Source organism: Pimephales promelas, chromosome 4 (assembly GCF_988280905.1).
Source record: "Pimephales promelas chromosome 4, fPimPro1.hap1.1, whole genome shotgun sequence".
In the NCBI taxonomy this organism is placed as follows: Eukaryota; Metazoa; Chordata; class Actinopteri; order Cypriniformes; family Leuciscidae; genus Pimephales; species Pimephales promelas.
Window position 1 is genome coordinate 36,861,583 of NC_142772.1, and position 12,893 is coordinate 36,874,475.

At 39.4% G+C, this 12,893-nt stretch overlaps 1 protein-coding gene across 2 annotated transcripts in view; it reads left to right on the plus strand.

The window, feature by feature from the left end:
• Nucleotides 1–12,616, plus strand: part of osbp2b (oxysterol binding protein 2b) — a 55,500-nt gene extending 42,884 nt beyond the window's left edge. For both annotated transcript variants that reach the window (XM_039659419.2, XM_039659420.2), the window contains 11 exons: nucleotides 3,985–4,183; nucleotides 4,303–4,426; nucleotides 5,283–5,349; nucleotides 6,428–6,580; nucleotides 7,822–8,067; nucleotides 9,052–9,172; nucleotides 9,438–9,541; nucleotides 9,845–9,940; nucleotides 10,333–10,517; nucleotides 10,917–11,137; nucleotides 11,484–12,616. In XM_039659419.2, the coding sequence (XP_039515353.1) occupies nucleotides 3,985–4,183; nucleotides 4,303–4,426; nucleotides 5,283–5,349; nucleotides 6,428–6,580; nucleotides 7,822–8,067; nucleotides 9,052–9,172; nucleotides 9,438–9,541; nucleotides 9,845–9,940; nucleotides 10,333–10,517; nucleotides 10,917–11,137; nucleotides 11,484–11,626 (1,659 nt within the window). In that variant the 3' untranslated portion in view covers nucleotides 11,627–12,616. The remainder of the gene's footprint in view (nucleotides 1–3,984; nucleotides 4,184–4,302; nucleotides 4,427–5,282; nucleotides 5,350–6,427; nucleotides 6,581–7,821; nucleotides 8,068–9,051; nucleotides 9,173–9,437; nucleotides 9,542–9,844; nucleotides 9,941–10,332; nucleotides 10,518–10,916; nucleotides 11,138–11,483) is intronic.
• Nucleotides 12,617–12,893: the final 277 nt, after the last annotated feature.

The window sequence follows — 12,893 nt, forward strand, 5'->3', positions numbered from 1 at the left end:
CAGTCACATGCTGAGTGTAGCACAGAGGATCCTCTATCACAGCTGAGCTCTGGACGCTCAGTGCTGACAGGAGTCAGGTAAGTGCTGGGGTTTGTCGTTTTCTTTGTGGAATTTAAAGGAGCAGAGTGTGTGGCCAAGAGTGCAAGAGTTTAATTATGTTCTGTACAGCACCCAAAATTAGCCCAAAAGTGCCAAATGTGAGTACAAATTGGTACAAATTTAGTAAGGACTACAACATAGTAGTTTAAGTCAAAATGTAATGGTCTTGTGATATAAATGATTTGAGCGATTATAGATGTTTGCAAAAATGCAGACAAAGATACAAATAGAGGTCCCCTCCCCCCAGAAATACATGTGGCATCATATATTATTATTCAAATGTATGCCACCAAAATAAAAATGTGAAATCTAATCTAAATCTAAAATCCCAATTTCTTTTTCTTTGTGTTTTTATGAAGGGCATGAAAATGTAGAATGGTTAATCTGCTGTGAGTGATAAGGAAACAAAACAGATATCCCATTGAAAGGACCAAATAGATTTTTTTTTTTATAAAAAATATAATAATAAAATAATGCAAAATACATTTTCATGGTCAGTTAAAATATTTAGCATTTAAATCTGAATTTTATTATGCAATCATTTATTAATTATTTAAATATAGAGAGATTCAGACTTCTGTCTGAAGCAACTTCATGGATCTTTTTTATTGATTTACCTGGCAGTCACTTGTGTGTCTGTGGTTTCTGATCAAACACACTAGGGTCAGTCAGTTTAGTCATGTCATTGTGCCTCCACAGGAGACAAGGGAGATGGACAAAGAAACAGTGATCACAAGATGAAGAAGAGAGTACAGTTGAGAGATTTCACTGAAACTCGGAGGCAGTGGCACTGTTAAAGACGTGATTGGTTGTGACTGTGAGCTGCCTTGTTTTTGCGGCTGTGCTGTAGTCTCAGTTATTAACATGATTGATGAGCTGTGATGAGAGATCCTCTCACAGATATTGAGTTTGGTTACAAGAGGTATTTTTAGTGAAACCTATTTGTGATGAGGATTATTCTTAATTACGAGGAAGAAACATGCCATTTGTCATACATTGACAAACAGTTTTTTTGCTGTTTATTTTCTGTAAAGCATGGATTGCTTCAAACATGCATTTTAGTCTTGGACTAGGCTTAAAGGAGCAATGTGTGATTTTTAGCGACATCTAGTGGTTCGGTTGCGAGTTTGCACCAGGTTTGCACTAAGGGCTCAGCCCACTGCTCACCCCTCCCTTTCGAAGAAGCTACGGTTGCTAAAACGGGACAAACATCTCGTCGGCTGAGACAGCAGAGAATAGCCAGAGTAAGCCAAGAGTGTGTAACATTGTCACTGTTTCTGTACCACAGTCCATTATAAACCACATCATGAATACTGTTTACAAAGCCATAGTCAGGTGAGGATCAAGGGTTTTAATATATAATTTAATAAAATAATATTAATCAGCTGATTGTCTCACAAACGTAACCAGCAGCACATTTATCCCCACATACTGTAGCAAACCCATAATACAGCGAGGGAGCAGCTATATATTTTTTCTAACAGGGTAGTAATAGTTTAGCTGGCTAATATGAGCTGTTACTGTGGCTGAGCTGGGACTCGTCCGCATGAGTCCAAAGGTCGGAACTGCGCGCGCTGTTACAATCATGTCATCTCCGCATCCCATAGATACTATTTACTGCACACAATAGGCTTTTTTTCTCTAATTTTGAAAAATCTTCGCGATCGACTTTAGTGATAAAAGACTTTAGTAAAAGTCTCTATCGACGGGTTAGTGATTCCTGTAACGTACTGTTTTACGGTCAATGACGTGAGTACTAATCATCAGCTGTCTCACGAACGTAACAGCACATCTATCCCCAACATAACAAACCCATAACACAGCGAGGGAGAACTAAGTTACATGAAACAATCCCAACTACATATTTTACACCACTCACAAGGGAAAAGTCACTACTCACGGAGTGTAAGGCTAGCTTTCCGCTACTTCTCTTTCAAGGTAGTGATGAAACGCGCTGTTTGTTCGCGTTCGGCTACGGTAGGAATATGACGTCACAACATGGCGACCTTCATAGAAGGGGATTCCCGCGGTTATGGAGCTATTAATGTCTCATTCTAAGGTAATAAAAACATTACGGTTAATTAAGTAAGTTCTTTATACACCACTGAAAACATAGTTATGGATGTCATATTGCATTTCTGTTAATAGATACTCAACTTTGTTACACATTGCACCTTTAAGCCTTGTCTGCTAAACTTTGAAAGCACAACCTCTGACAAATAACATATTCCTCTGGGTACAAGCATGTGACCGTGCATGCCATTGACCAAGAGTAACCTCTCTAACTTGCGTGTAACACAGACACTTTTTAACACAGACACAGTAGGTTGAATTTTATATAATGTACATTTTTCAATTGCAGTCTTTTAAAAAGGCATCTGAAATAAACTAAGTGCAATCTAGTGTTATCAACTTTGACATTGCTCAATACTGCCAGTCAGACTCAACTTAAAAAAACAACGACCATAGACAGTCTGTATGTTTGCGTGTTTCTGAACGTGCACTGGCCAACAGATTCATTCTTTCACTTCTGCTTTCAGCCCATGATCAATTTAAAAAACTCTTTGACTTTTCTGTCATGTATAATTCATTATGTTGTAAGATACTTCATTTTGTTGTGAGACAATTCAATAAGAACAATAAACAAAAGTCAGTCAGGAGAGAAAAATAGAAGAAATGCTGGGAAAGGGGAAGATGGAGAGGGGAAGGTATTTCCATGATCTCTTCCTGTGGGGATCCTTTTTATGAGGGAGACCAGAGCAGTAATGAGAAAACAGGTGAATTCATGTGTGGTGCCTACAGCAGGAGGACAGATAAGATCCCTAGAGATTTTAGGAACCGGAATGATGGAGAAAGTGAGGGAAAACAAAGACAATGAGGATGTGGAGGCAGGATTTGCCTCGACAACTCTGGAATCCATGATTTTGGCTTAGGATAATCTATTTTTTCTTATGATAATCTTTAAACTGTTTTCTGTAGCAGTTTACAGTGTGCTTTTAGAAAACCTCCACCTTCCCCAGCTCCACCTGTATAGATCTTCTACAGGGGTCATTCATGTACGCTTGAAATTCATAGCATACAATAAAAATAAATAAATTCATAGCACACAATCTTTGACATTAACACCGGCCAACCCACCAAATGCGGGTGGATTTCAGCCGTGGCGTGTAACACACACGCTTTTTAACAAAGATACAGTGGGTTGAATTTTATATAATGTACATTTTTCAATTGCAGTCTTTTAAAAAGGCATCTGAAATAAACTAAGTGCAATCTAGTTTTGTCAAAAATATAGATTTTTTTCAATACATATCTATACTCTTCCGCAGGATACACAATATCAGCTGCACGTTCTCACTCTCTAATCACTCTGACAGCGAGTTGACACACAAACCCTCTTCCCTTTTCTCACTCGTTTAATTTTCTCTGGATGAATCTTGTTGGTGTTACAGGGCTTGAATTTCGCACGAGGGATGGTGCGTTTTGAGCATGATTTCATGCAGATTTTGTGGCGCACACAAAGTATATTGGCTATATAAAACAGGTCTTAAAGTGACGGCAGCCTAATATACCGGTTGCCAAATTATGAGATAACATTAAAAATATCTATATTGCAGTTTCCCCTATGGTATTGATGTCACAATTGAGGCCAGAAACTGCTGAAGTGCTTGTAACTTGGGAAAACCTCTAGCCTCAGTGTCTGGTGAGCAAAAAAGTTAAAATCATGAGACCGATTCATGCTCTTTCCGAGTAATGCTCTACTGTTTCAGCTCAGATCTTTAGGAGCAGAATCAATCCCCTCCGGTTTACATTGCAATTATTTTATTCCTAAATCTTCTGTATTTGTGTTGATGTTTAACCCATGTCTCATATCCTCTCGTGCAGGCGTGCCGAGATTTCTTGGACCTGGCTGAGAGCCACAGCCGCAGATGGCAGCGAGTACTTCAGCATGAGCGAGAGCAACGCACCCACCTGGAGGAGACCATCGAGCAGCTAGCCAAGCAGCACAACAGCCTGGAACGAGCCTGGAGAGAAGCCCCCACGCACGCCGTCAACACGCCTGATACGCCCACCACTGACACGGGTGAGACGCTGGACCCTGTGATCATTCAGAGCGAAATGAGCTTAGTCATGAGAGATGACTTGTGTTGATAACATGATGACTGCTGTAGTGGTACTAGCTGTGTTTATTTGCTTGTGCAGGAGTGGGTGAAAGGTCCCGGAAAGAGGAAGCGAGTGATGAAGATGAGGATACGGAGTTTTTTGATGCCATGGAGGACTCACCTGCCTTTATAACAGTGACTGCCACGGACCCCTCTCAACATAGGTCAGCTTCATCCCACTCAATCCAAAAATGAAAGAGGAAATAAAATCATACAGGCTTCTCCACATCACGAGGGATTTGTATTGTGTATAGTGAACTATCACTATAAGTGTTGTTCTGCCAGGTGGTTTTAAACACGTGACTAAAGGATGATGACACTGATCTAGAGGTCTGCACTCCCACAGGATTCCCATGGGAGCCTAGACTAAATGTCTAAGCGGGTACAGGCGGCGTTCATTTAAGTCTTGGGTTAGAGAGAGGCAGAGGCAGTCTGTGAGAAAACAGAGCATTTGAAAAATAGTAGTTAAAATTTATTTTTATTAAAAGTGAATTCAAAATACATTTTTAAATCCACCTTTCCATTATCTTTAACAAACTATAGGCTGGAAGGAAGTCTCAAGTTTTCTTTCAAACGTATTGCCGGTTATTTGTTTTGTGTGGATATATTCATACATTCACTAAGCAGAGGATAACTTCTGCTTCATGAGCAATTTGGAATATCTGTGAATAACTGCCACAAAGAGTTGAAATGCAACAATCGTACATGAATTTCAGAGATAGTTGCTTAGGTTCTCTACTCAGTGAGCTGACGATGTGTAGTAATACAATAACCTAACAGGTCTTTTTCCAGCATATTTAAAGTATTTTGAACACCTGTGATGTATGTATTTCTTTCATTTTTGCTCATTTGGGAACGAGAAATCAAATGTGAGAAAATGGTACCTAAATTATGGAATGGATGGCAAAAACTGATCTGGTCCTTGTAAAGGGCTCTTTGATGACTGCCTGATGTGTTAGCAACTCCAGATACATTTATTCCACCCATCAAACACAACATGTCTCTCTCTTTCTCGTGCAGACGTTCTCAGAGTAATCTCAGTGGTGCTAGCGGAGGACAGCCCAGTGGCTGCAACCAGGATGACAATGTGAGTATGACATAAAAAAAAGGCCAACACAAAGGTCATATACGGTGGGATCTAAAAGACTACAATGAAAATCTCATTTAAAACCAAATAGTAAGACATTCTGAAATACTGAAACAAATGTACTCCACTAGGGCAAAATTTCTTTAAGAAAATGGGGGTGACAAAGAAGAGTGCCTTACAAACATTCCAATAAACTATCACACGGTGACACAATAGCTTATGTTACACTCCTTTTTCATCTTGAAAATGCTTAAATTATGTGCCGAATCATATTTATATTGTTTGTAAGAAACTTACAGCAATTTGTAAGTGTACAGCTTAGTTGCTAGATGGTGCTGCCATTGCGTTCTATACACAGCACAAGGAAGTTTAATTTAATTTTTTGAATTGAATTTATTTATTTTAACAAAATTTGATGATTTGTCATACTGAGAGAGAGAGAGGTTTCAGACCCTGGTAACTCAAGTTCCCTTTCATTGTCACTTTGAGTTATGTCGGATGACGACGAATGGGGTTTCGCTTAGAAAGACTATCAACTTTGAGTATTACAAAACAAGCCATCCCTCTGCATCATATGCATCCCTATGTGTGTGTGTGTACAGATGACGTTGTCAGAACGATCCCTGTTTACATGGATCCACAAAAACGACTAAGATGCTGTATTATGCTGCCAGGCCAGTAGTTGGCGAGGCCATTTTGTAAAAAAAAAATAAAAATAACACTACACGCCTCTTGACTGAACATGTAATACGCATGTTTTTAGTTGAAAATGGTGTCGTGTAGAGACAGCCCCTCAGTGTGACAGTATTTCCTCAGGCGGTCTGTGTTCATTATGGGCTCTTACAGCTGCTGTTTGTCTCAATTAACCGACTCTTAATTAACTGATATCTCCTCCTCTCTTTTCTTCTCGCTCTTGGTGACTCACTTTCTAAGACAGATGGAGCATCAGTCAGTGTTTATGTTTTTTCAAGGGCAATACGGCCCTTCAAATAATGTCTTTCAGCACAAACACAGTACACATTTCTGATGTTTTTTAATGCAAACACTCTTGTCTCTCTGTCTTCTTCTTTTATTTTAGTGTTCTGTGTGCAGTAATGACTTTTCAGGGAAAGAGTTGCAGCCTCACAGGAAGAGGCGGACCCAGATCCCAGAGAAGCCCAACTATTCGCTCAATCTGTGGAGCATCATGAAGAATTGCATTGGCAAAGAGCTCTCTAAGATCCCAATGCCTGTAAGTTGCATACACATACTGAATCAGTTACTTTCCTTTGTGTATATGTTTTTTTTTTAACAATTTGACATCATTTGTGATATCACATATTGAAGAAATGTTCCTAAATGCAAGATTATATGAGAACATTAAAGCTACACTGTGTGATTTTTACCCCCATCTAGTGGTGAAATGGTATATGACCATCCAGTGACTGTTAGTTTCTGTTCCTCTCAATTCCGATTTCGTTTTAACTCCTACGGTGGCCAATGTAGTCCAAGATTAACATGGCTTCCAGTTTGACCTCATCCATGAGTGTTAACTCAAACGTAAACGCGAAAGGCGAAGCTTGAATTAATGGGTTTGTCCCTCTTTGGCTAATGTACTTTCAAGATGGAGGGGCAACATGGCGACCGACATTAGAACCCCTTACCCGTATGTATTTTTAATGGCATATTATACACTCACAAGTATACTTCATTACTTGAACGAAGTAAATATACATTAATGGGCACATATGTTTTTGAAAGAACTAAGTGTTTTTAGCTAAGAATAAACTAAAAGAGTTACACAGTGTAGCTTTAAGAAGTGTCCAGATGACATACTTTTTACAATAAAATTACCATTCAAAAGTTGAAAATAAATATAAAGTGACAGTAAAGATTTTGTAATTTAAAAAAATGGTGTTATTTTGAACTTTCTATTCTGAAAAAAGTAACGAATTTCCACAAAAACTGTTTTCAACATTGATAATAAGAAATGGTACTTGTTTTCTTAAGGATCATGTAACACTGAAGACTGGAGTAATGGCTGCTGAAAATTCAGCTTTTCCAGCTTTGATATTAAAGTACATTTCAAAATATATAGAAATATAGAAAACCGTTATTTAAATTGTAATAATATCTTGCAATATTACAGATTTGACTGTATTTTAGATCAAATAAATGCAGCCTTGGTGGTGAGCATATAAGACTACTTTCAAAACATTTAAAAATCTCAACAGCCCCAAACTTTTAAACGTTAGTGTGTTTTAAGCTAATATTGCATACAACCCATTGCATTATGGAAGAGAAGGTTTAAATTAATAAATTTACAAAAAAACAAAACAAAAAAAAACATACAAAGCTAAAGCTACCTGCAAAGATGTGTCAAATGGATTTGTGGTATTAAGACACAATTTCGTGACAGTGGCATCCCTGGCTTGAAGAATGTGAATTGGGACTCAGCCAAGGTCTCTTGTCTCTCTCTCTCTGTGTGTCCAGGTGAACTTCAACGAGCCCCTGTCGATGCTGCAGCGCTTGACGGAGGATTTGGAGTACTACGAGCTGCTGGATAAGGCGGCGCGCTGTGAGAACTCTCTGGAGCAGATGTGTCTGGTCGCAGCCTTCTCTGTCTCCTCATACTCTACCACAGTGCATCGGACGGCCAAGCCCTTCAACCCTCTTCTAGGAGAGACCTACGAACTGGACCGCCTAGAAGAATTCGGCTACCGATCCATTTGTGAGCAGGTCAGTGTTTGAGTCAAAGGGTCTGTAATATACAGGTAAAGCTATTTGTTAGCATTTACATTAATCTCAGTCACAGTTATTTGGGTAGTACAGGACATACAAGCTCTATAGTTCAAAAGTTCGGGGTTGGTAAGCTTTTTGAATCACTAAGGCTGCATTTATTTGATCAAAAATACAATGAAAAGTATATTGTGAAGTAATATTGTGAAATATTATTATAAATTTAAAATAACTGTCTATTTTAATGTATTTTAAAATCTAATTTATTCCTGTGATGGCAAATCAGAATTTTCAGCAGCCATTACTCCAGGCTTCAGTGTCGCATGATCCTTAAAAAAATCACTCTGCTGATCCATTTTGAAAACAGATGTGCTGCTTCATTTTTTTTGTGGAAACTGTGATACATATTTCTGTTAGGATTCTTTATGAATTGAAAGTTCAAAAGAAGAGAAATTATTTAAAATAGATTTGTTTTGTTACAAAAGTATTTACTGTCAGATTTAATTCATTTAATGCATCCTTGCTGAATTAATGATGTATTAATTTCTTTCAAATAGAAAAAAAAAACTGACCCCAAACTTAGTTTGAATGCTGTCTTAAGTTGATAAATGCAAAAAGCAACATCAAAGTCAATCATGGTATCATGAAAATTACATTTACATTTCATTGCGTTTATTCATTTAGCTGACACTTTCATTCAAAGCAGCCTATAAATAATGAATTTACCAATGAGAGAACAAATGAGGAATGAAGCAATTTATCCTTAAGGAGCCAACAGTGTCACAGCAGTAATTTTCAGTCACCGTCAACCATCACTAGAGATGCTTCTCATGCAAGGTTTAGTGTGTGGAGAGTAATGATGGCTGTGAGAATACTAGAATCTACCATAGAAAGTCCACAGATGTCTGAATGAATAAAGAGACATCGCCCCCTAGTGGTGTATTTTATATACAGCTGGGCTGATATTTACCTATAATCTCTTAGGTCAGTCATCATCCGCCGGCAGCCGCTCATCATGTGATGTCACAGCGAGGCTGGGCCCTGTGGCAGGAAATCACCATTGCTAGCAAGTTCCGTGGCAAATACCTCTCCATCATGCCTCTAGGTAAGTCTTATTTCACTATTCTTCATACAAACAAATTTACACATGTACAAGGTTCTTTCACAAAAGTAACCCACAATTCACACACATTGTTTGTTTGTTTAATTTAATGTCACACTCTTAAATGACTTATGTCATATTGTTAGAATGATGAATTATGAACTTACTGTCCAATCTGCGCTGAGTTGTAAATTGTCAGGATCCTTGTCATCTTTATTTGGATTGGCAGACACACACACATACAGTGCCTTTCTCTCTGTTTAATCAGGTGCGATCCACCTGCACTTTCATGCGAGCGGAAACCACTACGTGTGGCGTAAAGTCACCTCCACCGTCCACAACATCATCGTGGGCAAACTGTGGATTGATCAGGTTGAACTTCTGACATTATTAAGCAATCATATTTTGGATAACAGATGTTTATGTTGACTTTAGTTTTGCTTTTTTGTATTTTTCTAATAAAGTGGTTCTCAATTTTTGTGATGTCCTCTTCTGAAACTACTAAAATTGAACAATGCAGCCAATTAATTTTGGATTGTAAAACATTTGTTTGGCTTTAAGACACTTTTCTGTTCAATAACAACAACTTTGAGGACAACACATACATCCATGACCCCCATATTTTGAGAACCACTGGGAAGTCTTTCTCTCTGTTGATCTAATTTCTTCTTTTAGTCAGGAGATATTGATATAGTCAACCACACGACCAAAGAGACCTGTCAGCTCAAGTTCTCTCCCTACAGTTACTTTTCAAGGGAAGTCCCACGAAAGGTACGTTTTGGACCTAAATAGTCTACCCCAGGGGTGTCCAATCCTGCTCCTGAAGAGCCACTGTCCTGCAGGGTTCAGCTCCAAACCCAGTTAAACACACCTGAACCAGATCATCAAGGTCTTACTAGGCATACTAGAAACTTTCAGGCAAGTTGGAGCTGAACTCTGCAGGACAGTCTCTAGGACCAAGTTTGGACACCCATGGTCTACCCAGTCCTTTTTACTGTCCGTGACTAATATTTGAGTTTTACCGAGAGACGATGATAACCAGTTTGAATTTAGCTAAATCATCTTTCTATCCTGCTTTTATCCTACTCTCTCAATCTCTTCAAGCTTCTGTAGTTCAACCCCAGAGCTTGTTACCCTTGTTCTCCTTGTTCTCCCACTGTAAGGTAACAGGGGTGGTGATGGACTGTGACGGCCAGGCCCACTACATCCTGTCAGGCACATGGGACGATAAGATGGAGAGCGCCAAGATCGTGCAGAGCAGCCGAGGAAGCAGCAGCTCTGAGGGCAAACAGAAGACGGTCTATCAGACTCTTACCCCCAAACTGCTGTGGAAGAAATACCCTCTGCCGTAAGACACGTCGAGTAATGCATGACACAGTCAAGAGGGCACAATGCATGTTTAGTGGGCTGTATAGTGTTAATGTCTGGCTTGTAATGCAATTCAATTTCCCATGTTAGATCACATCAGTAAATTATTTGCATACTGGCCGACAGTCCAAACTACCTACCAATTAACTGAACTAACTACCTGCCAACTGACAACCAACAACCCTACCTATCGTCAACTGTCGGTTTTCAAAATCCGGGAGATTTGTTGGTTCAGAACTAACTACCTTCTCCACCACTTACTTACCCACCAGACTAACTAATGAACTAACTAAAGATGTACTAAGGCCTTGCTCAACAGATTCGAGTCTCAGATTTTTGTTTTGTTTGTCATTTTCCTCTCTCAATCACCATCACACAGAGAGAATGCTGAGAACATGTACCATTTCTCCTCTCTGGCTTTGACCCTGAACGAGGAAGAAGAGGGTGTTTGTTTGACGGACAGCAGGCTGAGGCCAGACCAGCGGCTGATGGAAGAGGGACGCTGGGATGAGGCCAACGCAGAGAAACAAAGGCTAGAGGAGAAGCAGAGAGCTACGAGGAGGAGGAGAGACGCTGAGGTGTCAGATGCCATAGATGAAGGTGAGGGGAGATCAAAGGTCACGCAGGACATTTTGTAGAGTTTCATAGCTCAAACACCGATACTATTAAAATATGAATTCCAGTTATCTGGAGATATTCAAATTAAATGACCCATCATACCATTGATCAGCTCTACCAAACTTGGATGTCTTTTTTTCCAGTAATAAACAAACACTGTTAAGTTGTTTTCATTGATACTGTGAAGCAGCTTTGATACAATCTGTATTGTGAAAAGCGCTATATAAATATATTTGACTTATCTACCACAACATTTTAGTCAGAACAGGCCCAGTTGGCTGATCTTAGGCTGTTCCTCTGATGATTTTATTGTTGTTTTGTGTTCCAGGACGAGACTTTGAGTGCTACAGGCCGCTGTGGTTCCACCAGAGGACAGATGAAATGACAGGAGAGACTAGTTTCGTTTATAAGGGTGGTTACTGGGAGGCCAAAGAAAGACAGGACTGGAATATGTGTCCGGTGATCTTCTGAACACACGAAACACTTGACGAACTCTACAGATAAAGACAAAGACAAAGGGGGAATAAACCCTCTACATGGACTTTCCTCTTGGGACTGCAGAGGTTGTGGAGACAGGTCGTCAACACTTGCGTGTGTGTTTGAGTGTGTGTGTGTGTGCTAAGTGTGAGTGTGTGTTTGCGGCCCAAAGACATATATCTTTGCTTAACTCTTAAACGGACTCTGATGTTCATCTCAAAGATGAATGTGTGGGAGAAATGTGCAGTTGAACTCTTCTAGCCAAGTGCCACCCCAGTTTATCTTCCAAAGCAAATCAGGTTCTTTTTATTCAGAACAACCCTATCACAAATGCACTTTCCTCTCTTCCCAACATCTCTTACAGTGAAGTATAAGAATCCAAGTCTTGTTTAGAATGAGATCATATCAAAGACACTCCTCCCCCTCCTCTGCTGGCCAGGACAAAACATGAAGAAACTTGCATATGGAGGAGAATCAACACAACACATCTGCAACATTTAAGTGAATTGTCAGATTGTTCAGCTTGTGTACTACTTAAAATGTCTTATCAACTATACCATATTTGAGCTAAGGAAGTTCTTTTATTCTTTAATCCCAGGGAATTACAAGCGCCCGATGGGGCACTTTTATTGGACACACAGCTTAAGACATTTTCCCGGCTCCACCCACTTTGCATAGCTAGAGACAGATGAGATTCATGTCACGTCTTCAGCCCATGAGCCTTCAGACAAGCATTAAAGGAGCCCTTGAGTCTGTTGTATTGGGCAGTACAGGTATTCTGACACAGACATGTTTTACACTGCAGAATTGTCATGCACATTAATTAGCTGCTTCCTGCAGTGGAGCCCCCAGTGGACGTTATCATGTTACTGTGACAGCCACATATTAGCAATGCTATTAAAAATCCTTTTTTTATACAATCAGGATACTTAAAGGAGAACTCCGGCGAACAATAAACCTTTGGTCTAATAAAATATCGGTACCTAGTCAATCGTTCTCTGAGATTTCTTTTCATGACAATCGAATGTAAAGAGTTTTATTTCTAAAAACTGTTTAGCGTATAATGCTAGTAATGGGGGCATTGACCAAGTAAAAGGAAATCGCTAGTTTATACCACTAACAAGGCTCAAAATAGCCCCACACTAATGCAGTAACATAATGAGGGTCCATACACGCAAAACGAAGCATTGAGAACTTTGTAAGAGTACAGACCGTTTAATAAGATACATTATACAGACAGTTCACTTCATGTATACATCTT